The sequence below is a fragment of the Scyliorhinus canicula genome, chromosome 4 (assembly GCF_902713615.1).
Source record: "Scyliorhinus canicula chromosome 4, sScyCan1.1, whole genome shotgun sequence".
Taxonomy (NCBI): Eukaryota; Metazoa; Chordata; class Chondrichthyes; order Carcharhiniformes; family Scyliorhinidae; genus Scyliorhinus; species Scyliorhinus canicula.
In genome coordinates, this window is record NC_052149.1 from 126593744 (window position 1) to 126621674 (window position 27931).

Consider the following 27931-nt stretch of genomic DNA (forward strand, 5'->3'; position numbering starts at 1 on the left):
TGAATATTCTTAATGTTTATTACCTTTTACAGATTTACATTGTCAGAAAAAAGACTTGAATAAACAGCCCAGCCAGAGAAAGCTGGAGAAATTCTCAGGGAAAATATGGAGATTTTCTCAATGACATGAGAATCCTGTCCCTTTAAACGGTGACTAAACCTTAAATTGTAACTGCAGGGTGAGCAGGAAGGAGGTCTGGTTTCCTGAAGCAGAGATTTCAGGGGTCACGTTATTTTGGTACAGCTGACAGTCTTCAGCATCTGAGAGGTTTTACTTGGCATCACGAGTCTGCACTGTCCCATCAAACATTCCCAGGACAAATGCTGCATGGGATTATATACAGAGTAAATATCCCTCTACAATGTCCCAAAAACATGGCTTAACCCCTGACCCTCAGAAGTGTCTCAGACCCAGTCCCGAGAAGGTTGTAATTCAGTGCTGACAATGCCCTTTGCCCTCCCAGCTCACCCCTGTTCTATTTAAAGTTGTGTCTCCTCTGTGGACTGTCTCTAACACCCTACGCACATTCTGATCTCCTGATGCTCTTGCTGAGGGCAGAGGAGAGGCTCATGTGGGTGAGGGCACAGGAGAAGCGGGCGTTGGACTCCCAGGCAGAGCCAGAGAGGGTCAGCAGGCTGCTGACGCTGTAGGTGTTGTCCGAAGCTCGCAGGTAGTTGCTGGTCTGAACCCCGTCCGAAATGGCTGCACCATCCTTCTTCCACTCCACCACCAGCTCATCGGGATAGAAGTGATTGGCAAGGCACACCAGGGTGGCAGTGCCCTTGGTCTTGACCTCCTCCAGGGAGGGGGGCAGCAGGGTCAGTGTGGGTTGTGAATTCTCACGGCCTGAAAGAGAAAGGAAGGAATTTTAATTGCTGCCTTAATAAAGGATTTCAACTTCCCAAATATTAACTGGAATCAAGACATGTGTCAATGTATAGATGATCCGGAATTCTGACAATCCATTCTGAGCAACCTTTCTAACTAGCACAAAACAATCCCAACAAGAGAAGGAGCAGTTTTGGACAGTTTTGTGGATTGAATCTGGGCAGGTGAAGGGGTATCAGTGGGAGAGTATTTGGGTAATAGTGATCATAATTCAGTTAGATTTAGAGCAGTAATGGAAAAGGGTAAAGGCAGACCAAGAGGAAAAGTTTTAAATTGGGGAAAGGCCAATTTTCTGAAACTGGGATTTGCCAAAATGGACAGTAAACAGCGACTTGATGGTAAAACAGTGACAGAGCAGGGGGAGGATATTCAAGCTGGAGATAGAGAGATTTCAGAACAAATATGTTCACACAAAGCAAGAGTGAGGGACATTGTGAGAGGATAACTAATGAATGAGTGGGATCAATTAGAGAGCAAAATGTAACTTGTGTGTGGAGGTGGAAGACATGGAGATGGTTCTTAATGAATAATTTACATCAGTTTTCACTAATGCGAGGGACAAAGCAGACATTGGAGTTCAGGAGGAGAATTGTGAAATATTGGATGTGATAAAGATAGTGAGAGAGGAGATATTAATGTGTTTATTAGCTTTGAAAGGGGTGATACACCCAGGCCCGGGTGAAATGTATCCCAGGCTGCTAAGGGAAGGAAGGGAAGAAATAGCGGAGGCTCTGACCATTATTTTCCAATCCTCTCTGACTACAGGCTTGGTGTCAGAGGACTGGTGGATGATAATGTTGTACCGTTGTTTAAAAAGGGAGGAAGGGATAGGCCGAGGGAGCAATTTTGAATTTGATGAGGAGGGAACGAGGAGGGTTGATGACGGGAGTGAGTTTGATGTTGACAACATGGGTTTTCCAAGGATTTTGCCAAGTTTCCAATGACAGACGGGTTTGGAAATTAAAAGCTGATGGAATCCAAGGGAAAGTGACAAATTGGATTTCAAATTGGTTCAGAGTCAGGAGGGTAAAGGTTTGATGTTAAGCTGATTAAATCATTTTAGAATGATACTTAGACATTTGTAAAGAAGTTCACTACAAATTCAGCACTGAAATAGTTAATAATGAGAACATTTAAAGATGCAGTGTCCCATTTAAGAGACTATTAACCTATCAGGATGCTCGAACTATTGATCATTATTTCTGGGGGAACAGGTTGAACATTAACAAACCTCAAATCACACACAGAACCGGAGAAATCTATCCCAGAAATTTGGAGCAGATGTGGATCGACATACTTCACAAAGGATACTGATTGGCTGCCAGTGTAGAAGGTTCTAGATTTCACTTCAAACCTTGCTGCCCAGCCCTGGGCTCAGGTCAAGACTGAGATTCCGATTAGCCTCTGTGTCCAGGGGTCAGAATAATCTATCCTTGCTCCTGTGCGGGAACGTCCGGTCACCAGCCGCGTGATTCTTGACTGCGTGCCATTCACTGGTGGCAGGATTATATCTGTCCGTCGATTGTCAATGGGATTTGCCACAGCAACCACCCGATGCCACTGTGAAACCCGCTGGCGGTGATGTGCTGCTGGTGGGAGAATTGAATAGCAACACTGGAGAAATCCTGCCCCTATTTCTGGTGGTCTTGTGTCCAGGTCACACCCCCCAGCCAAGCTGCCCCAGTTTAGATACATAACTGGCATCGACCAGTTACCCAGGTGTGACCTGTCCACAAAAAGCTGGACAAACCCAATCCGGACAATTACTGTCCATCAGTCATCTCGCGATCATCAGCAAAATGATTGATGTTGTTAACGACGGTGTTATCAAGTAGCACTTACTCAGCAATAACCTGCTCACTGACGCTCAGTTAAGGATCTGCCAGGGTCTCTCAGCTCCTGACCTCATTACAGCCTTGGTTCAAACATGGACAAAAGAGCTGAACTCCAGAGGTGAGGCCAGAGTAACTGCCCTTTGACATCGAGGCAGCATTTGACCAAGTTTGGCATCAAGGAGCCCGAGCAAAACTGCAGTCAATGGGAATCAGGGGGAAAACTCTCCGCTGGTTGGAGTCATACCCAGCACAAAGGAAGATGGCTGTTGTTTGGGGTTTAACTCTCCAATCTATATTAATGAGCTGGATGAAGGCAATGAGAGTATTGTAGCTAAATTTGCTGATGATAAAATGATTGGTAGGAAAGCAAGTTGTGAGGAGGATACAGAGTCTGAAAAGGGATATTGATAGGTTCAGTGAGTGGGGAGAACATTTGACAGATTGAGTATAATGTGGGGAAATGTGAGCTTGTCCACTTTGTTAGGGAGAATAGAAAAGCAGAATATTATTGACATGGAGAGAGACTGCAGAAAGCTGTGGTACAGAGGGATCTGGGTGTCCTTGTGTATGAATCACAGAACGTTAACCTGCAGGTACAGCAAGTGATGAGGAAGGTCAATGGAATGTTGTCCTTTATTACACGGGGGATGGAGTATAAAAGTAGGGAAGTCTTGCTCCATCTATACAGCACATTGGGGAGATTACACCGTGAGTACTGGGGAAAGGTTTGGTCTCATAGAATCATAGAATTTACAGTGCAGAAGGAGGCCATTTGGCCCATCGAGTAGAAAGAGCACCCTACATTTTCTTTTTTTATTAAATAAATTTAAAATACCCAATTCATTTTTTCCAATTAAGAGGAAATTTGGTTTGGCCAATCCACCTACCCTGCACATTTTTGGGTTGTGGGGGCGGAACACACGCAAACAAAGGGAGAATGTGCAACCTCCACACGGACAGTGACCCAGAGCCGGGATCATACCTGGGACCTTGGCGCCGTGAGGCAGCAGTGCTAACCACTGTGCCACCATGCAGTCCTCGAAAGAGCACCCTACTTAGGACCACTCCTGCACCCTATCCCCGTAACCACTGATTCCACTGAGGAATGGAATGTCTGATGAGGAAAGGTTGAGCTGGTTGGGTCTGTACTCATTGCAGAATGAGAGGTGATCTTATTGAAACATATAAGATTCCGAGGGAGCTTGACAGGGTGGATGCTGAGAGAATGTTTGCCCTCGTGGGGAATCTAGAATTAGTGGACACAGTTTCAAAATAAGGTGGAGATGAGGAGGAATTTCTTCTCTCAGAGGGTCATTAGTTTTTGGAATTCTCTTTCCCAGAGAGCAGTGCATGCTGGGACATTATATATATTCCAGGCTGAGTTCGACAGATATCTGATTGACGAGGGTCAAAGGTTATGGGGACCGACAGGAAAGTGGAGTTTGGGCCATTTTTAAAAATTCATTTATGGGATGTGTGGGTCTGAAGTGGGAACCTGCCAGCCTGACCTTGTCCGGCCTACAAGTGACTCCAGATCCGCAGTAATGTGTTGATTCTGAAATGTCCTCTGGAATGGCCGAGCAAGACACTCAGTTCAAGGGCAATTAGGGATGGGCAATAAATGCTGGCCCAGCCAGAGATCACACATCACATCAAACAATAAAAATATCTCCAGGGATTTTCAGGAATATTGGATCAGGAATAAATATCAGACTGAACTCGACCCAAAGAGAAAGTAACTGAGAGTCTCCTCAAAAGCCTGGAACACTGAAGCCACTGGATTGTGAGCCCTGCTGGACCTGTTTGTCATCAGAACTTTGCTAAGAGATAAGCAGGGAGTGGAGAGAGCAGAGTTAAAGCTGGGGGAAGTGGGACCTCGGTGTCTAACTGTGCTGCTGCTGCTGCTGTGATCAGTTATATCAGAGAGTGTGACAGGGAGCCAGAGCTCACATCAAACTCTGCCCGTGTCTGTCACACACAGACTGACAGGAGTCTAGTGAGTGATTTCACTCCATGGTCCAGGAATGTGAACACAGTCTGCAAACGTCCAGATCTCCTCCACACGGTGGGTAAAAGCTGCTTACTTATATCTTGCTGCTTAAAGGGGGGAATGGAACTAAAGAAATACAGCTGGGCACCCTGTTCTACACAGTGTTCTTCAATGAACCATTTCATTCACTGCAGCTCCTCACTAACACCTTCAGCTATTCAGCATTTGTGTTTGAGAAAGTTTCAGTATTGAAAGGGTTAATAACGGAGGATTGGGGTTTACTTACTCAGTCTGAGCTTGGTTCCTTTACCGAACGTATGCCACACTGACAGCTTCCAGTGCAGGGGCTGTACAAAAACCTCTGCTCTCTGCTTCACTCACTCACTCTCACCCTCTCTCTGTCTCTCACTCACTCATGTCTTTCTCTCTCACTCTTTCTCACTCTCTGTTTCTCTCAATATCTCTGTGGTTTGTTGGGAGATTTGAAAAGTCTAATTTTGAATGATAAATCTTTCAGCTGCTCTTCACAATGTGGACATGGAGAATAAAAAACCTGAGGCCTTCAGTGACTGGAGTGTGTAGTGGACAGTGATAATAATGTGTTCAGGTTCCTTTCTTGTGTTTATATAAAACTGTTCATATATTATATAAAACTGTGCTTCGTGTCAGGAGAGGAGGTGGTGCTGTGAATACTGAGGTTTTTGTAAGGCTCTGTATCACTGTGTAGACCTGCCGGTGGAGCTGCTATACGCCTGACAGTAATAATCAGCGACATCCTCATTCTGCACATTGCTGATTGTCAGGGTGAATCGTGTTCCAGATTGACTGCCGGTGAATCGGTCGGATATTCCTGTGAACCGGGTTGTTGCATCATAGATCAGCAGAGCCGGTTTCTGACCTTCTCGCTGTTGATACCAAGCAACATAATTGCTGACAGATTGACTGGCCGTACAGGTGATGGTTGCGGTCTGGCCCAGGCTCAATGACAGCACCGGGGGAGACTGGGTCATGATGATGTCTCCACTGATACCTGAGGGGTAATAGAGAAACAGAGTGAAGTAAGAACTGTCACAGAAAGAGCCTGTACAATGAGATATTGTTGGAGACACTGACTATTCCTCTGCTTTCAACATTTTCCCTTCAATCACAAGTCAGTAGAATTGGATTGAAATGGAGAGCAGGAAAATATTCAAGGTGGAAGGAGAGAGATTTGTACCTGCGATGCAGAATGCCAGAGGCCAGATCAGCTGGATGGCTGAAATCATGGTGTCTGCTCCTGTCCCTGTGCCTGGTTACTGATAAACTCTCCCTTCACTGGGCTCTGCTTTATAAAGCTGCAGCCTGTGAGAGTCTGACTGCCCGTTCCTCAGTATGTAAATGGTATGAGGCAGAGACACCACGTCAGCACCTTCACTTCCTCTTCTCTCTCTCATTCACTCCCTCAGTGTCAGTCCCTCAGTTTCTGTCGCTCCCCCTCTCTCTCTGTCTCTCTCTGTCTTGTTCTTCCTGTCTCACTGTATCTGCTTGATCTCCCGCTCTCTCTCTCTCCGTTGATACCTGTCCCTCAGACTCTCTCTCTGTCTCTCTCTCTTTCACCCTGATTTTATCTCTCTTTCTCCCTCACTTTATTTCTCTATTTGTTCCTCTGTGTTTTCATCTCCCTCTACCTGAGAGGAGGGAACAATCTCATTCACTCTATTAGTCCCCTCAGGATATCTTTATTGAAGTTCATGTCTCGTTCTTCTGAACTTTATCCCTGTACAGCTGCAGTAAAATGTCCCTTTGATTTTTTTCTGTTCCTCTTATAATAAACACCAACATTCCATTTCCCTTCCTGATCACTTGCTGGACCTGCAGACTAACGTGATCTGTAGTTACAGCTTGCCAACGCATAACAAAGCATTTACCCCACTCCCTGATTTCTGTTCACCAAAAAATCCTACATCCATATTCAGATATTACACTGTATACCATGAGATCAGGGCGGGATTCTCGAGCCACATCCACCCGGTGACCGGACATTCCGCCCGAGGTCAAAGGACCTTTACAGGGTCTGCGTCCCACCCATGACGACCTTGCGGCGAAGAATCCAGCCCCATATCTTGTGCAGTAAGATTTTGTGTGGCACCTGACCAAATACCTTTTGGAATTCCGTGTACATCACATCTACAGCTTCCCCTTTTTCCACCTTTTGACTTCCTCAAAGATGGATGAGCTCAAGCGAGAGCACAACAAGCTGAAGATTCGCACCCCAAGTGGCATTCCAGAACTCCCCTGACCTCACTGACCTGTTACCCCTGACCTCACTGACCTGGTAATTCTGACCTCACTGACCTGTTAATTCTGACCTCACTGACCTGTTATCCCTGACCTCACTGACCTGTCAATTCTGACCTCACTGACCTGTTAATTCTGACCTCACTGACCTGTTACCCCTGACCTCACTGACCTGTTAATTCTGACCTCACTGACCTGTTAATTCTGACCTCACTGACCTGTTACCCCTGACCTCACTGACCTGTTAATTCTGACCTCACTGACCTGTTAATTCTGACCTCACTGACCTGTTAATTATGACCTCACTGACCTGTTAATTCTGACCTCACTCACCTGTTAATTCTGACCTCACTGACCTGTTACCCCTGACCTCACTGACCTGTTAATTCTGATCTCACTGACCTGTTAATTCTGACCTCACTGACCTGTTAATTCTGACCTCACTGACCTGTTACCCCTGACCTCACTGACCTGTTACCCCTGACCTCACTGACCTGTTACCCCTGACCTCACTGACCTGTTTATTCTGACCTCACTAACCTGTTAATTCTGACCTCACTGACCTGTTATCCCCTACATCACTAATCTGTTAGCCCTGATCTCACTGACCTGTTACCTTTGAACTCACTGACCTATTGCCGCTAACCTCACTGACCTCTTACCCCTGACCTCACTGACCCCCAATTCCCTCCATGGCGTCACTCCTCCCTACCTCTGCATCCTGCTGCAGACTCACATTCCCTCCCTCACCCTTCCATCCTCTGACTCTGGTCTCCTGCCCATCGCTACTTCCTTCATCCCACCATTGACAGCAGAGCCTTCAGATGCCTAGGGCCTGATCTCTGAACTCTCACCCTTAAACCCTCCCCCTCTCTAGGTCACTCCACTCCATCAAACTCCATCCTTCAATCCAAGCCTTCGATTTATCTTCCTTAAATACCCCCAACTCCCTCGCTCCTCTTATTGCCGCTCTGCGTAACATCCTGGGATGTTTTGTACATTAAGGCACTAAGTAAATTCATTTTGTGTGGGGATTTTGTTTGGGGACAGAATTAGACAAAGTAGTGATGGCTCCTTCAGTCAAATATCCTGATGAAAGGGTCCAACTTCCCCAAACAGAATGGGGAAGAGGCTGATGTTAGATTTTTTTTTAATGTATGCATTCATGTGATGAGGGTGTCACTGGCTGGATCAGCATTTATTGCCCATCCCTAATTGCCCCAGCGGATGTGGTGATCAGCTGCCTTCTTGAACGGGTACAGACCCTGAGGTGTAGGTACACCCACAGTGCTGTTAGGGAGGGCATTCCTGGATTTTGATCCTGAATTCTGAACCTTGTCGCTCGCCTGAGGTGTGGTGTCCCTCAGGTTAAATCACCACCAGCCAGATCTCCCTGTCTAAGGGGAAAGCAGCCTATGGTCATCTGGGACTATGATGACTTTGCTATTTATATGGCTAGTCCAGTTCAGTATCTGGTTCATGGTAAACTCCCAGGATGTTAATAATGGGGGATTCAATGATGGGACACCATTCATTGAATGTCAAGAGGCAATGGTTGGATTCTCTCTTGTTGGAGATGGACATTGCCTGGCATTTCTGTGGTGTTAATGTTACTTGTCAAATCAACTCTGGATACTGTCCAGTCTTGCTGCACTTCGACAAGGACTGCTTCATTATCTGAGGAGTCGTGAATGGTGCTGAACATTGTGCAGTCATCCGCAAACATCCCCACTTCTGACCTTATGATGGAAGGGAGGTCATTGATGAAGCAGCTGAAGATGGTTGGGCCTTGGACACTACCCTGAGCAACTCCTGCAGTTATGTCCTGAAGCTGAGATGATTGACCTCCAACTACAGCAACCATCTTCCTTTGTGCCGTGTATGACTCCAACCAGCGGATGGTTTTGCCCCCAATTCTCATTGACTCCAGTTTAGCTTGGGCTCCTTGATGCCACACTCGGTCAAATGCTGCCTTGTTAGGGGGGCAGCAAGTTCTGGAGCACAAGTCTTCAATACTATTGCTGGAATATTGTCAGGGCCCATAGGCTTTGAGTATCCAGTGCCTTCAGCCATTTATTAATATCACGTGGAGTGAATCGTATTGGCTGAAGACTGACATCTGTGATATGGAGACCTCAGGAGGAGACCGAGATGGATCATCCACTCGGCCCTTCTGGCTGTAGATTGTTGTGAATGCTTCCGCCTTGTCTTTAGTACGAATGCACTGGGTTCTTCCATCATTGAGGATGAGGATATTTGTGGAGCCTCCTCCTCCAGTGAGTTGTTTAATTGTCCACCAACATTCACAGCTGGATGTGGCAGGACTGCAGAGCTTAGATCTTATCCATTGGTTGTGGGATCGTTTAGCTCTGTCTGTCACTAGCTGAAAGCGCTGTTTGATACACAAGTAGTCCTGTGTTGTAATGCACCAGATTGCCTGGTGTTGTTCCTGGCGTGCTCTCCTGCACTCTTCATTAAACCAGGGTTGCACCCCTGGCTCAGTGATAATGGTAGAGTGGGAGATATGCAGAGTCATGAGGTTGCAGATGGTGGTTCAGTCCAATTCTGCTGCTGCTGATGACCCACACCACCTCATGGATGCCCAGTATTGAGTTACTAGATCTGTTCTGAATCTATCCCATTCAGCACTGTGGTAGTGCCACACAACAGAATAGAGTGTGTCCTCAATATGAAGATGGATCTTTGTCTCCACAAGGACTGTGTGGTGGTCACTCCTACCGATACTGTCATGGACAGATGTATCTGTGGCAGGCAGGTTGGTGAGGATGAGGTCAAGTATAATTTTCCCTCTTGTTGGTTCCCTCACCACCTGCTGCAGTCCCAGGTCCAGCAGCTATGTCCTTTATGACTCTGGCCAGCTCGGTCTGTGGTGGTACTACTGAGCCACTCTTGGTGATGGACATTGAAGGTCCCCACTCAGAGTATAATCTGCACCCATGCCACCCTCAGTGCTTCCTCCAAGTGGTGTTCAACATTGTGGTGCTGTCTCATAAACTGAGGGAGATGTGGGGTATGGTAATCATATTTAACACATGTTTAACCTGACACCATGAGACTACATGGGGTCCAGATTCGATGTTGAGGATTCCCAGGGCACCTCCTCCCGACAGTATACCACTTTGCCCCCACCTCTGCTGGGTCTGTCCTGCTGGTGAGACAGGATATACCCAGGGAATGGTGATATTGTCTGGGACATTGGGCACAATTCTCCAGCCTCTTTGCGCTCTCGTTCAAACAAGGCGGGAGAGGACAAAAATGAGATCCGTGCCAGGTGCCAAACAGCTTGCGATGTAACCGGCCGCTCCCATTGGCCAAATCAGGATCTCGCCGGAGCACGGCAAGAAACCAATTATCACCACGTAAGCCCCATTTCCATACAATTTTTTTTTTTTAATTTAGTGTACCCAATTCATTTTTTCCAATGAAGGGGCAATTTAGCCTGCACATCTTTGGGTTGTGGGGGTGAAACCCACGCACACACGGGGAGAATGTGCAAACTCCACATGGACAGTGACCCAGAGCCGAGAGCGACCCCATATCCAACGGCCTCCCATCATTCAGCCGCCTCCCCAGTAAGTGGTTATGCTGACGCCGATTAGTACTCCATTTAAAAAGGTAAACCTGGACTTCCGGTGGCGGCGATACCTGAATGAGCCGCACATTCGGCGGGCTCTCACTCCGGCGGGGCTTTGGAGCTGATTCCCCGCGATAGCGGACCACGGGGGGAAAAATGGCTGCCACGAAAGAGCAGGAGAGCGGGCTGACATCGATGGAACCGTGGGAGGCCAGCAGGTAGGGGAAGAGAGAGAGAGAGAGACACGGAGGCAAGGAGCAGAGGAAACTGACCTGCAACGTAAGATAGCGGACCCACGGACCTTCCTTCCTCCAGGAGAAGAAAATAAGTTTTTGAGTCGCTTGGACCCACTTCAGAGGCCCAGAATGTGAAATTTAAGGAGCTGGGAGAAGGAAGGCGGCAGCGAAAGTGCTGAGGAGCGGGCTGCGGCACATGGAACAGCGAGAGTCCAGAAGGCAGAAGAAGAAGGAGAAAAAGGGACAGAGACAAGGACCTGAAGAAACTTACCTGGGACCTAAGATGGCGGACACACGGACCCCGGACTTAGCAATCCAGCTGGCGCTGGATAACATGCTCCAGGTAATGAAGTCCAGTTTTGAAGCGCTGAAGCGGGACAGCTTCGACCCAATCCAGAAAGCGGTGGATCAGCTGAACCAGAGGCTGGACGCCCAGGATGTTAAAGTTAAGGAGCTGGGAGAGGCGGTGGAGGAGCAGGCGGATGCGCAAACGGTTGCAGCCCTAGAAGTTGACGGCCTGCAAGAGCGGCAGAGAAGACTGCTGGACAGAGTGGAGGAGCTGGAGAATAGAGTCCGCAGGAACAATCTGAGGATGGTCGGCCTCCCGGAGGGGGCTGATGGAGCTGATGCTGCAGCGTTTGTAGCAGACCTGCTGAAGCAGCTGATGGGGGCCGAAGCCTTTCCGTGACCGCCGGAGCTGGAGGGGGCACACAGTGCAGGCAAGGCTGGGGCGGCCGGGTGGACCCCCCCGCCCGATGCTGATTAGGTTCCACAGGTTCGTGGACAAGGAGCGGGTGCTGCAGTGGGCAAAGAACGCCAGGAGCAGCACGTGGAACAACAGTGTTCTCCGCATTTATCAGGACCTAAGCCAGGAGGTGGCTCGGTGGCGTGCAGCCTTTAAGAATGTTAAGGAGGTGCTGTTCAAGAAGCACGTGAAGTTTGGTCTGCTGTTCCCAGCTCGGCTATGGGTCACGCACCAGGGTCAACACCACTACTTCTCCGAGCCCGAAGAAGCGATGGATTTTGTGAGGGACCTGGGGCTGGTCCCGAAAGGAGGCCCCAAGGACGCGAGTTAGGGCCCGAGGATTACTGTGGGAAGGAACGCCGAATGTGCCTGAACTGCTGCTCAACGGTTTGCTGGGCCAAAGGGGCCAAGCGGAACATTTGGGACTCTTTTTCCTTTGTTCATGGACATTGGTTTGGGGGGTTAACCCCTCCTTTCCTTTTTTTGGGGTTTTTTTTGTGGTCTCTCGTGTTTCTTATGGGGTTTTTTTTTTTGGGTTTATTTTTGTGCTTTTTCCTCTTTTTTCTGTTTTTTTTTCTGTTTGGGCTGATTTGTACTTTTTGTGCAGCTCGCGGAGGACACTGGAGCCGGCTTGCCCTAGTGGGTGGGAGAGAGGGTTGGGGTGCCGGGGAGTGGGGAGGAGGACGGGGAAACAATGGGAATGAGACAGGAAGGCGCCGGAGTGTTGAGTCACCGGGCTAGCAGATTGGCTAGTCAAGGGAGTCAGGTGGGGAGGGAAGTCACAGCCAGTAGATGGCAGGGGTGGGGGTATCGGGGGATGGGGTGGGGGGGGGGGGTTGTTCTGCTGACGGGGGAGGGACTTGAAATAGGCACTGGAAAGGAGGTCGAGGGTGGAGGCAGCCAAAGGGCGGGCCAGGAATGGCGCGACGCACGGGCCAGGGGCCGGCCCGAGAAAGGCTATGGCTGACCGGCGGGGTGGGGGGGGGGGGGGGGGGGGGGGGGGTGTGGGATGTACCCCCCGACCAGGCTGATCACCTGGAACGTCAAGGGACTGAATAGGCCGGTTAAGAGGGCGCGGGTGTTCGCGCACTTGCGGGCCCTGAGGGCGGACGTAATTATGTTGCAGGAGTCACATCTGAAAGTGTCTGACCAGACCAGGCTAAGGAAGGGCTGGATTAGCCAGGTCTTCCACTCGGACTTGGACTCGAAGTCCAGAGGGGTGGCAATCATGATCAACAAGCGGGTGCAATTTGAGGCAGAGGGCATATCCTCAGACAGGGGTGCCAGATACCTGATGGTACAGGGCAGACTGGAGGGGAGAAGAGTGGTGCTGGTGAATATATATGCCCCGAACTAGGATGACGTGGACTTCATTAAAAGAGTGCTGGGGAAGATCTGGACCTGGACTCTCGCAGGCTAATAATGGGAGGGGGGGGACTTTAACATGGTCCTTGACCCGGCTTTGGATCGGTCGTGTCCCAGAACGGGTAGACTCCCAGCAATGGCAAGGGAGCTGAAAGGGTTTATGGAGCAAATGGGGGCAGTGGACCCCTGAAGAGCCAGACAGCCGACAGGAAGGGGCTACTCATTTTACTCGCACGTCCATAAAGTATATTCTAGGGTAGATTTCTTCGTACTAAGCAGGGATTGTATAGGGGAGGTAAAGAACACGGGATATTCGGCAATTACTATCTCAGACCATGCCCCGCACTGGGTAGACCTGCAGATCGGGGGAGCGAGCTACCAACGCCCGCAATGGAGGCTAAATGTGGGACTGCTGTCGGAGGAGGGGATCTGCGAGAGGCTTCGGAGGTGTATGCAAAATTACCTGCAGGTGAATGACACGGGGGAGGTCTCGGCGGCGACCCTGTGGGAGGCGCTAAAGGCAGTAGTGCGGGGGGAGCTGATTTCAATTGGGGCCCACAGAGCCAAGGCAGACCGGGCAGAGATGGATAGATTGGTCAGGGAAATGGGTCGGATAGATGAAGAGCACGCGGAGTCCCCGGGGGAGGTTTTACTCAGGGAGAGGCAGAGACTACAGGCGGAACTGGGGGCACTATCCACGAGTAGGGCCGTGGAACAGCTTAGGAAGGCGAGGGGAGTGGTGTACGAGCATGGGGAAAAGGCTAGCAGACTGTTAGCGCAGCAAGTCAGGAGGAGGGAGGCGGCCAGGGAAATAGGTACAGTGAGGGACGAGGGGGGGGGGCGCAAAGTGGAGGACCCGGCAGGATTGAATAAGGTATTCCGGGAGTTCTATCTTAAGCTGTATACTTCGGAGCCGCCGGAAGAACCGGAGAGGATGAAAAGGTGTCTGGACGGGTTAACATTTCCAACAGTTGGGGGCGAGTGGAAGAGCTGGGGGCCCCGATTAGAGTAGAGGAGGTATCGGGGGGCCTTAAGGCCATGCAGTCGGGGAAGTCCCCGGGGCCGGATGGATACCCAGTAGAGTTTTATAGGAAGTTCTCTGAGCTGGTGGGCCAGGTCTTGGCGAGGGTTTTCAATGAGGCAAGGGACAGAGGGACCCTGCCGCCGACCATGTCACATGCCACCATATCACTGATATTGAAGCGAGGTAAAGACCCGGAGGCGTTCGGGTCCTCCAGGCCAATCTCCCTGATTAATGTAGACGCCAAGGTCCTGGCAAAGGTACTGGCAGGTAGAATGGAGGACTGTGTACCGGAGGTGATTGGGGAGGATCAAACGGGGTTCGTGAAAGGTAGGCAGCTGGCCGCCAACCTGAGAAGATTACTTAATGTGATAATGATGCCCCCAGTGGGTAGGGAGGTGGAGGCAGTGGTGGCAATGGACGCCGAGAAGGCCTTTGACCGGGTGGAGTGGGGCTATCTATGGGAGGTGCTCGAACGGTTTGGGTTCGGGGAGGGATTGGTGGATTGGATCAAATTATTATATCAGGCCCCGAGGGCCAGCGTCAGGACCAACAGAGAGGTGTCGGAGTACTTTAGGCTGTACCGAGGGACCAGACAGGGCTGCCCGCTCTCCCCGCTGCTGTTTGCGCTGGCCATAGAGCCGCTGGCGATTGCGCTGAGAGCCGCAGAGGGTTGGAAGGGGATGGTGAGGGGCGGGGTTGAACATAGGGTTTCTCTTTATGCAGACGACCTGCTCCTGTACGTGTCGGACCCAGTGGCCGGGATGGGAACTATACTGGGAATGCTGAGGAAGTTCGGCCAGTTCTCAGGATACAAATTAAATACGGTCAAGAGTGAAAAGTTTGTGGTCCAGGCAAGGGGCCTGGAGAACAGATTGAGAGGGCTACCGTTTAGGCTGGTTGAGGAAAATTTCTGGTATTTGGGAATCCAGGTGGCACGAGACTGGGGCAGGCTGCAAAGTTAAATTTGGCCAGGGTGGTGGAACAAATGTCCCGGGTGCTAAAAACAAGGGTGGTGATGAGTCCAGGGGTGGCAATTTTTGGGGTTTCGGAAGACCCGGGGGTCCAGGGGGAGAAAGAGGCCGATGTTTTGGCCTTTACTTCCCTGATAGCCCGGCGACGAATATTATTGGCGTGGAGGGACTCAAAGCCCCCGAAGACTGAGTGGTGGCTTGCGGACATGTCGAGTTTCCTGGGGATGGAAAAAATTAAGTTCACCTTGAGGGGATCTGTGCAGGGGTTCACCCGAAGGTGGCAACCATTTATTGAATTCTTTGCGGGAGAGTGAGCATCAGCAGGGGGTGGGGGGGAGGGGATAGAGTAGAGTAGGTGGGAAAATATGGCGGGTAGTACCGGTGGGAGAGGAGCGGGCTTGTGCAATATGTTACGAAGGAAGTATTGAAAGTACGTGGATGTTTGCACATTTTTGCCTCTTTTGCTTTCTTTCTGATGATGTCTGTAACTGTTTATAAAGCCAAAAACTACCTCAATAAAATTGTTTATTAAAAAAAAGGTGAACCTGGCAGAAGGCTGTGGGGAGCTGAGGAGGTGAGTAGCCATCTTTACTCACAGGCAAAGAGCCCGGGGGCACTGGGCTTGCCAACCCAGTGCTGGATGGGGGATGAGGGACCCTCGGCTGGGGATGGGTTTTCCACCGAGGTGTGTGTATCTGCACTGGTGGAGGGGAAGATGACAGCTGTGACACGATTATAAAGGTTGTATCCTTGGAGATCTCCTCTGAGGTGTTCTGCTCGGAGTCAGGAGAGGGGGCCTCACGGGAAGGGCTGGCGCCATCGGCTGGAGGACGTGCAGGAGAATGGACATGTGGTCAGTGGGAGGGATGGGCCAGTCAGTAAGGCAATAATAACTCACGTATGACAGGTCCCTGGGTGGATTCTGGTGGTTCCTCACATCAGCAGCATCCGCCAGCCTCCGTGTGGGTGACTATTCTGTCCTCGGCTACACCGTCACATCCAGCGCCTGTTCCTCAAAGAGGTGAGGATTCTTATGTCCGCCAGTCTGAGCCCTCTCCCGATGGTTATGGGAGAGCTTTTCCTGAGGAGACACAGAGAGGGCATCGTTAGCTACAAGCGTGGTTCACAGTGGTGGGAGAGGGGGGTGTGATGGAGGGGTGAAGTGCTGTTCGACTTTGTTAGTGGGGGGTTAGCGAACGTGGTATCGTTGAATCAGCTGGTGAGCCTTTATTTGAGACAAGAAATCCGTGAGGCCTCGTCAATGGACCAATTAACGTGGAATAGAGTTGCCGGCTCGCTGGGCTGAGAGCCGGGAACTTTGCAGCAATTCCCGCTCGCTAACACTTTGAAATGTTTCCGGAGAATTGCGCGCATTATCTGTGAAGCATAATTCTGAAAGTATGCCTGTGTCTGACCAGCCAGTGGGACAGCTCCCCCAATTCTGACACATGTTCCCAGATATCAGGAAGGAGGGACTTTATTGCGTCGACAGGGCTGGGTTTGCCGTTGTTGTTTCCGGGGTCTATGTCGATGCCGGGAGGTCTGTTCGGTTTCATTCCTTTTAGAATTTTCAGCGATTTGATACAACTGAGTGGCTATTTCAGAGTCAACCACATTGCTGTGGGTCTGGAGTCACATGTCGGCCAGACCAGGAAAGGGCAGCAGATTCCCTTCCCTAATGGACATTAGCGAACCAGACGAATTTTTACGACAATCGACAATGGTTTCTGATGTGTTGGGCTGGCTGGGTCGATGTGGACTGCGTTTGATGCAGTGTAGCGAGAGACAGACTTCCAACACTTGATGAGATGCAACACAATTTTATTTAACATCTAAACTATTATACATGTTCAACTGTGGGTTGACACTATGCTGACTTGACTGCAGACCTGATGCTAGCCTGACCAGACTAACTGACTACCACATGGTGTTTGCACTGGCTGCTGCTCACGAGCTCTGACTGTCTCAGAGGCTGGATCCCGAGAGAGCGGGAAAACTGGTGCCCTCTGGCTTTATAGTGGTCATGTCCCGTCTGGTGATTGGCTGCTGTGTTCTGCGTGCTTACTGGTCATCCTGTGTGTCAATCACTGCCTGTCTGCACACCATTATATACATGGATGTATATTATGACAGTTCCATGGTCACCATTACTGAGACGAGCTTTTAATTCCAGGTTTATTCATTGAATTTAAATTCCACCAGCTGCCATGGTGGGATTTGAACCTGTGACCAGAGCATTAGCCTGGGCCTCTGGATTACTAGTCCAGTGACATTACCACTACACCACGGCCTCCCCCACATTGTGCTGTGAGGCTCCATGGAACTGTATCCCAGCATGAAGTGTCCCTCAGGAGGGGAGAGGGAATGTTCGGAGCCCAGAGCTCCATTTCCCAGCCCAGACATTTTGTCTTCCAATGAATGAATGAGATGGCAATTTGGAGCCAGGTTAGGGACAGTCTCGTGCTGTGGACCCAGGCCTACAAGAGGCAATTGGAGATATCCCTGAAAGGGAACGATTGGCTGGGTTATGGGGATAGAGAGGGGGAGTGGGACTAATTGGGTAAGTCACAGCACGATGGGCAGAATGGCCTCCTTCTGTGCTGGAAGATTCGAGGCAGTGGACACAGTTCACAGTTTTCTCCCGTGTCAGTAACAAACATCCAGCTGCTCTGAGCCCCTTCTTTCACTTCCTCTGTTGGTTACGTTTCAATCTTCCGATCTGACAGTCATTGCTGTTATTTTTTACACTGGGGGTTTCTGCTGTGGTCTGAATCTCTAACAATAACTGTCCAATCAGTGACAAGAACAGCAGCTAAGAGCAGTCAGGACTGAGGAGCCAGGCTCACTGGGAAACACATTGGGAAGATCAAAGCCATCGTCTTCAGCTCCCGATACAAACTCCATCCCTCACCCTGAGCACTGTCTGCTGCTCAACCAGACTCTTTACAACATTGGCGTCATCTCTCTGTTCCTCCACAATTCCCAGCTTCCCACCATTTAGAAATGACTCTGATTTCTCTTTCTTTGGTCCAAAGTGGATGATTTCATATCCCCAGATTGATCTCCATCTGCCATTGTCTTCAGTCCCCATCACAATCTCTGTTCCCCAGACACTGATTCCATCCCTCTCCCTGGGCCTGTCTGACTCTGAACCACACAGTTCACAGCCATGGTGTCCTATTTGACCCTGAGATGACCTTCCCACCACATCATCCGCTCCATCACTAAGACGGCCTATTTCTCCCTCGGTAACATCGACCGAGTCTGTCCTGCCTCACATCATCTGCTGCTGAGAATCTCCTCCATGTCTTTGTTCCCTCTAAACGTGACTATTCCAATGCTGTCCTGGCCGGCCTCACACCTACCACCCTCCGTAAACATCAGCTGATCCAAAACTCTGCTGCCTGAATCTGAACTCACACCAAATCCCGTTCACCCATCACCCCCTCTGCTCACTGACCTACACTGACTCCCGGTCCAGCAATGCCTCGATTTTAAATTCTCATCCTTGTTCTCAAACCTCACCCTGTCCTCCACCCTCCCTATCTCTGTAACCTCCTCCAAGCTGCCTAACTTAGTGTGGTCAGTAACTTGGATATATGTCTCTCTATTCCTTCATCCAAGTCATTGAGAAATACAGTGAAAAGCTGAGGCTCCAGCTCAGATCCCTGGGGACATCACTATTCACATCTTGCTGATTGGAGTACACACACTTGGGGTGGGATTCTCCCATCCCGTGGCAGAGTGTCCACGCCATTGTAAACGCTGTTGCGTTTTACGACAGTGTGAACAGGCTGCTGCCAAGAGTAATTCTGGCCCCTACAGAGGGCCAGAACGGCAATGGAGCAGTTCACGCCACTCCAGCTGCCAATCCCGGCGCTAACTGTACGCCTCGGGATCCGTGCATGCGCTGTGGTGCCGATGCCGACGCACTCATGCACGGCTTCCTCCTTCAATGTGCCGGCCCCGACGCAACATGGCGCAGTAGTACAGGGGGCCGGCACGTAGGAATAGAAGTCGGGGGACAGAAAGGCCGGCCTGCCGATCGGTGGGTCCCAATCGCGGGCCAGGCTGCATTGAAGGCCCCCCCGGTGTCGGAGCCCCCCGCCGGTGTCGTAGGCCCCCCCCCACACACAGGCCGCCACCCGACCCTTGCACACAGTTAAAATGCTGAGTCCAGCCGGTGCCATCCACGCCTGCTCGCTGCCAGCGGGACTCAGCATTTTAACAGCGGCCGCTTGGCCCATCCCGCGGAGAGCGGCCCCCAACCAGCGCCACACCAAACACGCGGGCGCCAGTGGCGACGATCACATGCCGGTGTCGGGGTGGCGTGGCCCGGTCGCGGGGATTCTCCGGCACGGCTCCGGGCTGAGAGAATCCCGCCCATTATCCCTGCTCCCTGTCTCCTCCCTCCGAACTAATTCCTTATCCATGGAAATTGATTTCCTCAAATTCCATATGATTCAGTCTCTTGTTTGGCACCTGGAAATCCATCAATATAACATCCACAGACATTCCCTTATCTACCACATTGGGGACCTCATTAACAAATCTAACCAGGTTAGTTAAACATGTCTGACCCGCCTCACCGGACAGGCGCCGGAATGTGGCGACTAGGGGCTTTTCACAGTAACTTAATTGAAGCCTACTCGTGACAATAAGCGATTTTCATTTCATTTCATTTTTCATTTAAACCCATGCTGACTCTCTCGGATCAGTTCATATTTCTGACTGATTTTGTGTCCAATCACAGATTCCAGTCAATTCCCCATAACAGACATTAAACTGAGATGTTAGTTGTGAATAACGCTAGTATACAGCTAGCACAGTCATGAGGGGCTGAGTAGATTCCTCCTGTACTGGAGATATATCTAGCTCATCAGGTACATCAGACTACACAATCCAGTCTGTGTACACAGGTACATAACACTTCACTCTCCAGTCTTTGTACACAGGTACATCACATTTCACAATCCAGTCTGTGTACACAGGGACATCACACTTCACAATCCAGTTTGTGTACACAGGGACATCACACTTTACAATCCAGTCTGTGTACACAGGTACATCACACTTCACAATCCAGTCTGTGTACACAGGTACATCAAACTTCACAATCCAGTCTGTGTGCACAGGTACATCACACTTCACAATCCAGTCTGTGTACACAGGTACATCACACTTCACAATCCAGTCTGTGTGCACAGGTACATCACACTTCACAATCCAGTCTGTGTGCACAGGTACATCACACTTCACAATCCAGTCTGTGTACACAGATACATCACACTTCACAATCCAGTCTGTGTACACAGATACATCACACTTCATAATCCAGTCTGTGTACACAGGTACATCACACTTCACAATCCAGTCTGTGTACACAGGTACATCACACTTCATAATCCAGTTTGTGTACACAATCTAGTCTGTGAGAGACCCAGTGCAGTAAAACGGTATTGACCGTTTCCTAGTGTCAGGTGTAGTGAGAGATTCGGTGCAGTAAAACGGTATTGACCGTTTCCTAGTGTCAGGTGTAGTGAGAGACGCGGTGCAGTAAAACGGTATTGACCGTTTCCTAGTGTCAGGTATAGTGACTGACCCGGTGCAGTAAAATGGTATTGACCGTTTCCTAGTGTCAGGTGCAGTGAGAGACACGGTGCAGTAAAACGGTATTGACCGTTTCCTAGTGTCAGGTGTAGTGTGAGACATGGTGCAGTAAAACGGTATTGACCGTTTCCTCGTGTCTGGTATAGTGAGAGACCCAGTGCAGTAAAACGGTATTGACCGTTTCCTCGTGTCAGGTATAGTGAGAGACCCGGTGCAGTAAAACGGTATTGACCGTTTCCTAGTGTCAGGTATAGTGAGAGACCTGGTGCAGTAAAACAGTATTGACCGTTTCCTAGTGTCAGGTGTAGTGAGAGACATGGTGCAGTAAAATGGTATTGACCGTTTCCTAGTGTCAGGTATAGTGACTGACCCGGTGCAGTAAAACGGCATTGACCGTTTCCTAGTGTCAGGTATAGTGACTGACCCGGTGCAGCAAAACGGTATTGACCGTTTCCTAGTGTCAGGTATAGTGAGAGACACGGTGCAGTAAAACGATATTGACCGTTTCCTCGTGTCAGGTGTAGTGAGAGACACGGTGCAGTAAAACGGTATTGACCGTTTCCTAGTGTCAGGTGTAGTGAGAGACCTGGTGCAGAAAAACGGTATTGACCGTTTCCTCGTGTCAGGTATAGTGAGAGACACGGTGCAGTAAAACGGTATTGACCGTTTCCTCGTGTCAGGTGTAGTGTGAGACATGGTGCAGTAAAACGGTATTGACCGTTTCCTAGTGTCAGGTGTAGTGAGAGACATGGTGCAGCAAAACGGCATTGACCGTTTCCTAGTGTCAGGTGTAGTGAGAGACACGGTGCAGTAAAACGGTATTGACCACTTCCTATTGTCAGGTATAGTGAGAGACCCGATGCAGTAAAACGGTATTGACCGTTTCCTAGTGTCAGGTGTAGTGACTGACCCGGTGCAGTAAAACAGTATTGACCGTTTTCTAGTGTCAGGTGTAGTGAGAGACACGGTGCAGTAAAATGGTATTGACCGTTTCCTCGTGTCAGGTGTAGTGAGAGACACGGTGCAGTAAAACGGTATTGACCGTTTCCTAGTGTCAGGTGCAGTGAGACACACAGTGCAGTAAAACGGTATTGACCGTTTCCTAGTGTCAGGTGTAGTGAGAGACACGGTGCAGTAAAACGGTATTGACCGTTTCCTAGTGTCAGGTGTAGTGAGAGACACGGTGCAGTAAAACGGTATTGACCATTTCCTAGTGTCAGGTATAGTGAGAGACATGGTGCAGTAAAACGGTATTGACCGTTTCCTAGTGTCAGGTGTAGTGAGAGACACGGTGCAGTAAAATGGTATTGACCATTTCCTAGTGTCAGGTATCGTGAGAGACATGGTGCAGTAAAACGGTATTGACCGTTTCCTAGCGTCAGGTGTAGTGACTGACCCGGTGCAGTAAAATGGTATTGACCGTTTCCTAGTGTCAGGTGTAGTGAGAAACGTGTGAAAACAGTGAGGGATCCATCTCCTGGTAATAAAGCAATGAGAGAGGTCGGACTATAAACATAACATCAGCAACGTCAGATAAAAATTTAGATTGGGGAGTTGCCGAGTCGCTTGCTGAATGTTTGGTAAATAATTAAATACTGAAAAAAATCATTGAAGTAAAGTCACTGAAGCTTTTGTTGTGGGGGAAGAGAGAGAGAGCGAGAGAGGGTTACCCCTCGGGGGGTTTATGACCAGTGACAGACAGGGGCTGAGGAAATGGGAGTTTTGGTCGTTTATATTGTTCCTGTTGGTGAAAATCTCGAAGATTCCTTCCCCCCCCCCCCCCGCCCACCACCCCCACCCCCACTGCTACTTGAAGTTTTGTTTAGAGTCTGAAAGTTTTAATCTGTTCAGATAAATGTTGTAAGAATGGAAATAAACAAATATTTACATAATAACTTTTATTGTCACAAGTCGGCTTACATTAACACTGCAATGAAGTTGCTGTGAAAAGCCCCTAGTCACCACATTCTGGCTCCTGTTCAGGTACACAGAGGGAGAATTCAGAATGTCCAAATTACCTCATGGCACATCTTTCGGGAAATGTGGGCACCCGGAGGAAACGCCCACAGACACAGGGAGAACGTGCAGACTCCGCACAGTGACCCAAGCTGGGAATCGAACCTGGGACCTTGGAGCTGTGAAGCAACAGTGCTAACCACTGTGCCACCGTGCCGCCCTGTTATATTTGTGTGTCTGTGTGTAATGAAGAATTTGTGTGTGAGATCTCATGGCCGGGATTCTCCCGGAATTGCGGGGCGGCCCGTCCCAGTGCCAAGAGCACCATGACCCACTCCGGCGTCGGGCCGCCCGGAAGTTGGGGAATCCTCCAGCGGGGGGTCGGACAATCCCACCTCATGTGTTTCCTTCTCCAAATTGTCATTTGTTTGTGTTGTTCCAGCAATCTGAGTTCAAAGCCTTACAATGTGGATTCTGAGTTGGATTTAAGTACAATAAAATGAAACAAACCAAAGTTTGAAGCTATAAAGTTCGAGTTGAGATTTCTGTCCAGAGAGCACAGTTTGAATGGACTCTAAAGATACAACAGCTTTTCCCTGTGTTCATAGAATCTGCAGTGCAGAAAGAGGCCATTCAGCCCATCGAGTCCCCACCAGCCCTTGGAAAGCACCCTATCCAAACCCACACCTCCACCCCATCCCCGTAACCCAGCAACCCATCTGTACGTTTTTGGACACTGAGGGCAATTTAGCATGGCCAATCCACCTAACCTACACGTCTTTGGATTGTGGGAGGAAACCGGAGCATCCGGAGGAAACCCACGCAGACACGGGGAGAACGTGCAGACTCCACACAGGCAGTGACCCAGAGGGGAATCGAACCTAGGACCCTGGAGCTGTGAAGCAACCGTGCCAACCACTGTGCCACTGTGCCGCCCTTGTGCCACCGTGCCACCCTAAAATGAACCAGACTCTGCAGCAACCTCTCACAGACTAACAGGAACTTCACTCTTTCCAATCACAGCTTGAGCTTTCTGATTGCTGAATGGATCCATTCCCCCTCGAGCAGAATGGACCCTCGTGTTTTTATTTCGAGGTAACCTCCAATGCCTCTGTGTACCTGAATAGACACCGGAATGTGGCGACTAGGGGATTTTCACAGTAACTTCATCACAGTGTTAATGTAAGCCTACTTGTGACAATAACGATTATTATTATTATATGTAACAAGATTTCCAGCAGCGTTAATAATCGGAGAATTTATCTAAAGATTTTTATTGCCACAGTATCGTCATGGTTTTGAGTCTTTACTTTATCTAGAAAGAAAATGGTTGAACCCATTCAGGACCATTGTTATCTTCTGCTTGGGAACAGGAGATCTGATATAAACACACTGACCAATGAGAATCAGACTGTTTAACACGAGGGGCGGGATTCTCCGCTATCCGGCAGGATGGGCCGTACCGGCGGCGAGGGGCGGCGGAACCACTCCGGCATTGGGCTGCCTGGAAGTTGCGGAATCCTCCGCACTTTCAGGGGCTAGGCCGGTGCCGGAGTGTTTGGCGCCAAGCCAAATGGAGCCGAAGCGCCTCCGCCAGCCTGAGTTGCCGCATGCGCGGGAGCGCCAGCGTGTGCTGGCATCATCGAGGGCCAGAGAATCGCTGGGGGAGCTGCTGCCAATTGCCACCAACACGGAGAATCCGGCAGCCGGAATCGGGGCAGCGGATCGGGATTCACACCGCCCCCTGGTGGTGGGACGGAGAATCCCGCACAAGACCTTTGAAAACGATGATGTTATTGAAGAGAAAGAAAATCTGTCCCTTTAAATCTGAATCCAAATTCACACACATGAGGAAGAAGTCATTTGAATTTTGATAGTGTAAATTACAGTTTACAAAGTATAATGATTTGAGGTTTGGTTCCTGATAAAGTTCTCAACAGGAAATTTTAATTTGAAAAGGTTTGACAACAATTGACATTAATTCAAATGCTGCCAGCTGCTGGGCTGAAAGAAGAATTTAAAATATGTTTGTTCCCAAAATGTAAACATAAACCTGAAGCTTGAAGTTTGGTAGAAATCCAATTTTAAGCAGAGTTAAAGAAAGCAGCTCAACAACAAAACTATTAGAATCTGGGATCAGTTTAAAATGAAAATGCTCCAGCTACAAACGAGAGAGATAAGTAAGGCCTGATCTTTCCAAAAGTGAACAAAGTTCCCGAGCGAGTGCGTTTAGCTACATGATTCCTGGCACTCGCCGTGCTGAGAAACACAAGGATTTTCAACACGATTGGCTTTGAACGGGAATGTCGAGGCCGAGGCCACACATAGTCCCGTTTGGTACACTGGGAATCTCCGCCCGCCGGACCTTCACGTTGTAGCGAGAAATCGGGAAACTATTTGTAAAAGGTGTACCGATCTCAGAGGCCACGAAAAGAATCCCCGAGCTCCCCGCCCAGCCCGAATGCAAGAGGGTCCCCTCCCAACCCACACTGGGCAACCCCAGCCCAATCAAGCATGTGCAGAAAATGACAGCTGGTAGTGCCACATGGGAACCTTGACAGTGCCAGGCTGGCACCCAGGTGGCACTGCCAGGGTACTCAGGTGGCACCAGCAGTGGCAAGGCACCACCTTGTCCAAAGGGAATGCAGCTGACCACCTTGGAGACCTCCATGATGCCGTTCCTTCTGGAATCCCCGGTTATAGGGACCAGGACCAAGCGGCGCTAACCCGAGGTCACCGAGGCAAAGGGATTGAAACCCAAAGCCTCAGGTACCTCACGAATCTGCACATTATAGTTAGGCTTACTGCCTCACCCGGATATGCAGATTTGCTAAAAGGTGATGCCGCCCATGGTCGGGATTCACCTTGCAGCACCTTGTGTGATTTGTGTTGTGAGCCGGGTAGATCCCGGGAGCGGGGTCTCCTGGCTTTCCCCAGCACCGCTGCACCGCGGTGAGCTGCTTTCCGGCGCTGCATGGCCGGAAGATCATGGCCAAAGAAGCAAAACCATGTCAATGTCTGGAACCAAATAGAAACATATTCTGAGTGTAGGCCTGAGGCCTGCTGCTGCCACTAATATTTGCAATTTTGTGTTTTACATTTTATTTCAGCTCTGCTTTGATTTTAATATTTGAAGTGATTTTGTATTTTCTCACTTGATAAACACTGATCTTAACCCAGCTATGATTGTCCTTTGATTAATTAATCAATAATAATCAGCAGTGCCCTGTTTTTCTCAATCTTGTTTTCTCTCTATACTGGCCACACAGCTTTGTTTAGACTAAAACTTTTGTTTTTCCACTTTCTCAAACTAGAATATTAAAATAAGTTGTTTTTTGTCGATTAGAGTTGCTGTTCTCCGGCATTCTGTGACCTTGGATTACAGAGCAAGTCGCTGAGTAATCTTATCTGCTGTGGTCACCTGAAGCATCAGAAGATGAAGTTTCATTGATGGGCATAACACCTGATTGATGACAGATGGGAAAACACCATCAAGAGCTCCGTAAACAAGCTGAATATGACAAAGTCTGCTTCACCTTGAGCTCCCTGTCAGAGGAACTGAGAAGAGCTGAGATTTGTTTGGGGAAAGATTGTGTGGCAGGCTTCACGAGACTGGAATGGAGCCAGAAATCCAGTTTAAAGAGACATTACTTCAGAGACTCAGTGCTGGGGTGGAATAGTCATCCACGGACGTCAGGAGGAAGGGTCAGAAACGGACTGACTGACCATAGTGCCCACCCACTGGGGTTACTCAGTGACTTGGTAATGAGTTTACTGAGGGGACAGTAAGGTGGGCACCAATTGTGGGGGACCCGTGGTGGAACAGACCAAATCGTGGTTATTGTTTGTGTTTGAACAAACATCTGACTGTCTTCTTTTCCTCAGATATGTACAAACTGCTTCACCTTTTGTCCGGATTCTCCTGTCTAAACCCGTTTGGCCATCATTTTTCTTTATTTTCTTTTATTTTGCAATTTCAATTTTTTAACATGGACAATTAATGTGCCGATGCCTTTAAGGTGGACTTCGAGTGTCTGGCCTTTTCAATGGCACCTGCCAATTGGTTGAGATTTCCTCTGCAAGTTCCTTCCTCCGTGTGACTGTGTTTTCGGTTTTACTTTTGTGTTGGTCAGAAGCTAGAGGGTCAGAACTCTGATTTCTCTCTCCTGAGCAGCACAGCAGCACAGTGGTTAGCACTGCTGCCTCACAGCTCCAGGGACCCGGGTTCAATTCCATTCTTAGGTGACTGTGTGGAGTTTGCACTTTCTCCCCATGTCTGCCTGGGTTTTCTCCCGGTTCTCCCGGTTCCTCCCATAGTCCAACGATGTGCAGGTTAGATGGATTGACCATGCTAAATTGCCCCTTAGTTTCCAAAAGGTTAGATAGGATAACTGGGTTACAGGGAAAGGGTGGAGGAGTGGGCCAAAGTAGGGTGCTCTTTCCAAGGGCTGGTGCAGACTCGATGGGCTTAATGGCCTCCTTCTGCACTGTAGGGATTCTATGACTCATCTAATGGATTCTTTTTGATGATCTGAAGTGAAAACCTCTCTTTCTGCACAGCCAGACTGAACTGCAAGGAAACCAAAGTCAAGTCACCAGCTGCAGACAGGGTTCAGATGTTTAACTCCATTTTAATATCTTGTGTGGGAAGTCTGTTCCTATCTCAGTAAGACTGTTAGTCATTCTGGTGGAGTTGGAAATAAGTAAGAATTAAACTGATCTGAAGCTGTTCCTTTGATTCAAGGCCCAGGTTATTAAAAGTTGAAGTGCCTCTCCCAGAGGGAGTCCTATTGGCTGGTAGTACTGGCTGAATGCTGCTGCCAGAAGACCATCTCTACCGCTACCGGTGGATCGATCCCAAAACATCCTGGCAGGACAACCTGCTGCAATAACTTCAATACCCGAAGAAAGGACACTCATTTTTCATTTCAAATTAATCCCCCTTATTATTTTCACCCTTTTCCCCCTCTCTGGGTGTTTCTGTCTTGTGTCTGTTGAGTAGAGGGTGGAATGGGAAAAGGTGGGAATAGCAGATTAGAAAGCAGATATTCCATTGTGATTGCTGTACATGTCAAATTTGCTTGTGTTATAAATAAACAGTTATCGTTGTCAACTTACAAACCAGGTGGCATTAACTTATTGAGCAGTCAAAGAGCCAAAGATTCTGTGAATTTTATACAAATTATTGGTTAATTCACTTGTGTTGGGACTCAGGAGTCTGTGGGGCTGGAATTGACCGTGCACTAGCCCAGGGTGTCATAACACTTTCAATAAAGATATCTTTCTTCCTTTTCATATACTCTTTTTTAAAATATATTTGTTTTATATAAATTAGAGGTTATGGTTATAATCTTATTATCATTATTCAAAAAATTTCCAACACAATACTTGTGAGAGTTGCTCATTCCTGTAACGTGCGGCTTTGAACCTCAGTGAGAC

General features: G+C 49.1%; 1 long non-coding RNA gene and 1 gene segment (V, D, J or C); one reads left to right on the plus strand and one right to left on the minus strand.

Annotated features, from left to right (window-relative positions):
- LOC119964951 lies at positions 1-6138 on the minus strand. The segment is given in 4 exon segments: positions 1-846; positions 5000-5033; positions 5448-5743; positions 5930-6138. Coding segments are annotated over 4 exon segments (708 nt in total).
- Positions 4496-27613, plus strand: LOC119964981. Its single transcript, XR_005460408.1, has 2 exons — positions 4496-4788; positions 25839-27613. It is a non-coding gene; the product is annotated as an uncharacterized LOC119964981 (long non-coding RNA).
- The last annotated feature ends 318 nt before the right edge of the window (positions 27614-27931 follow it).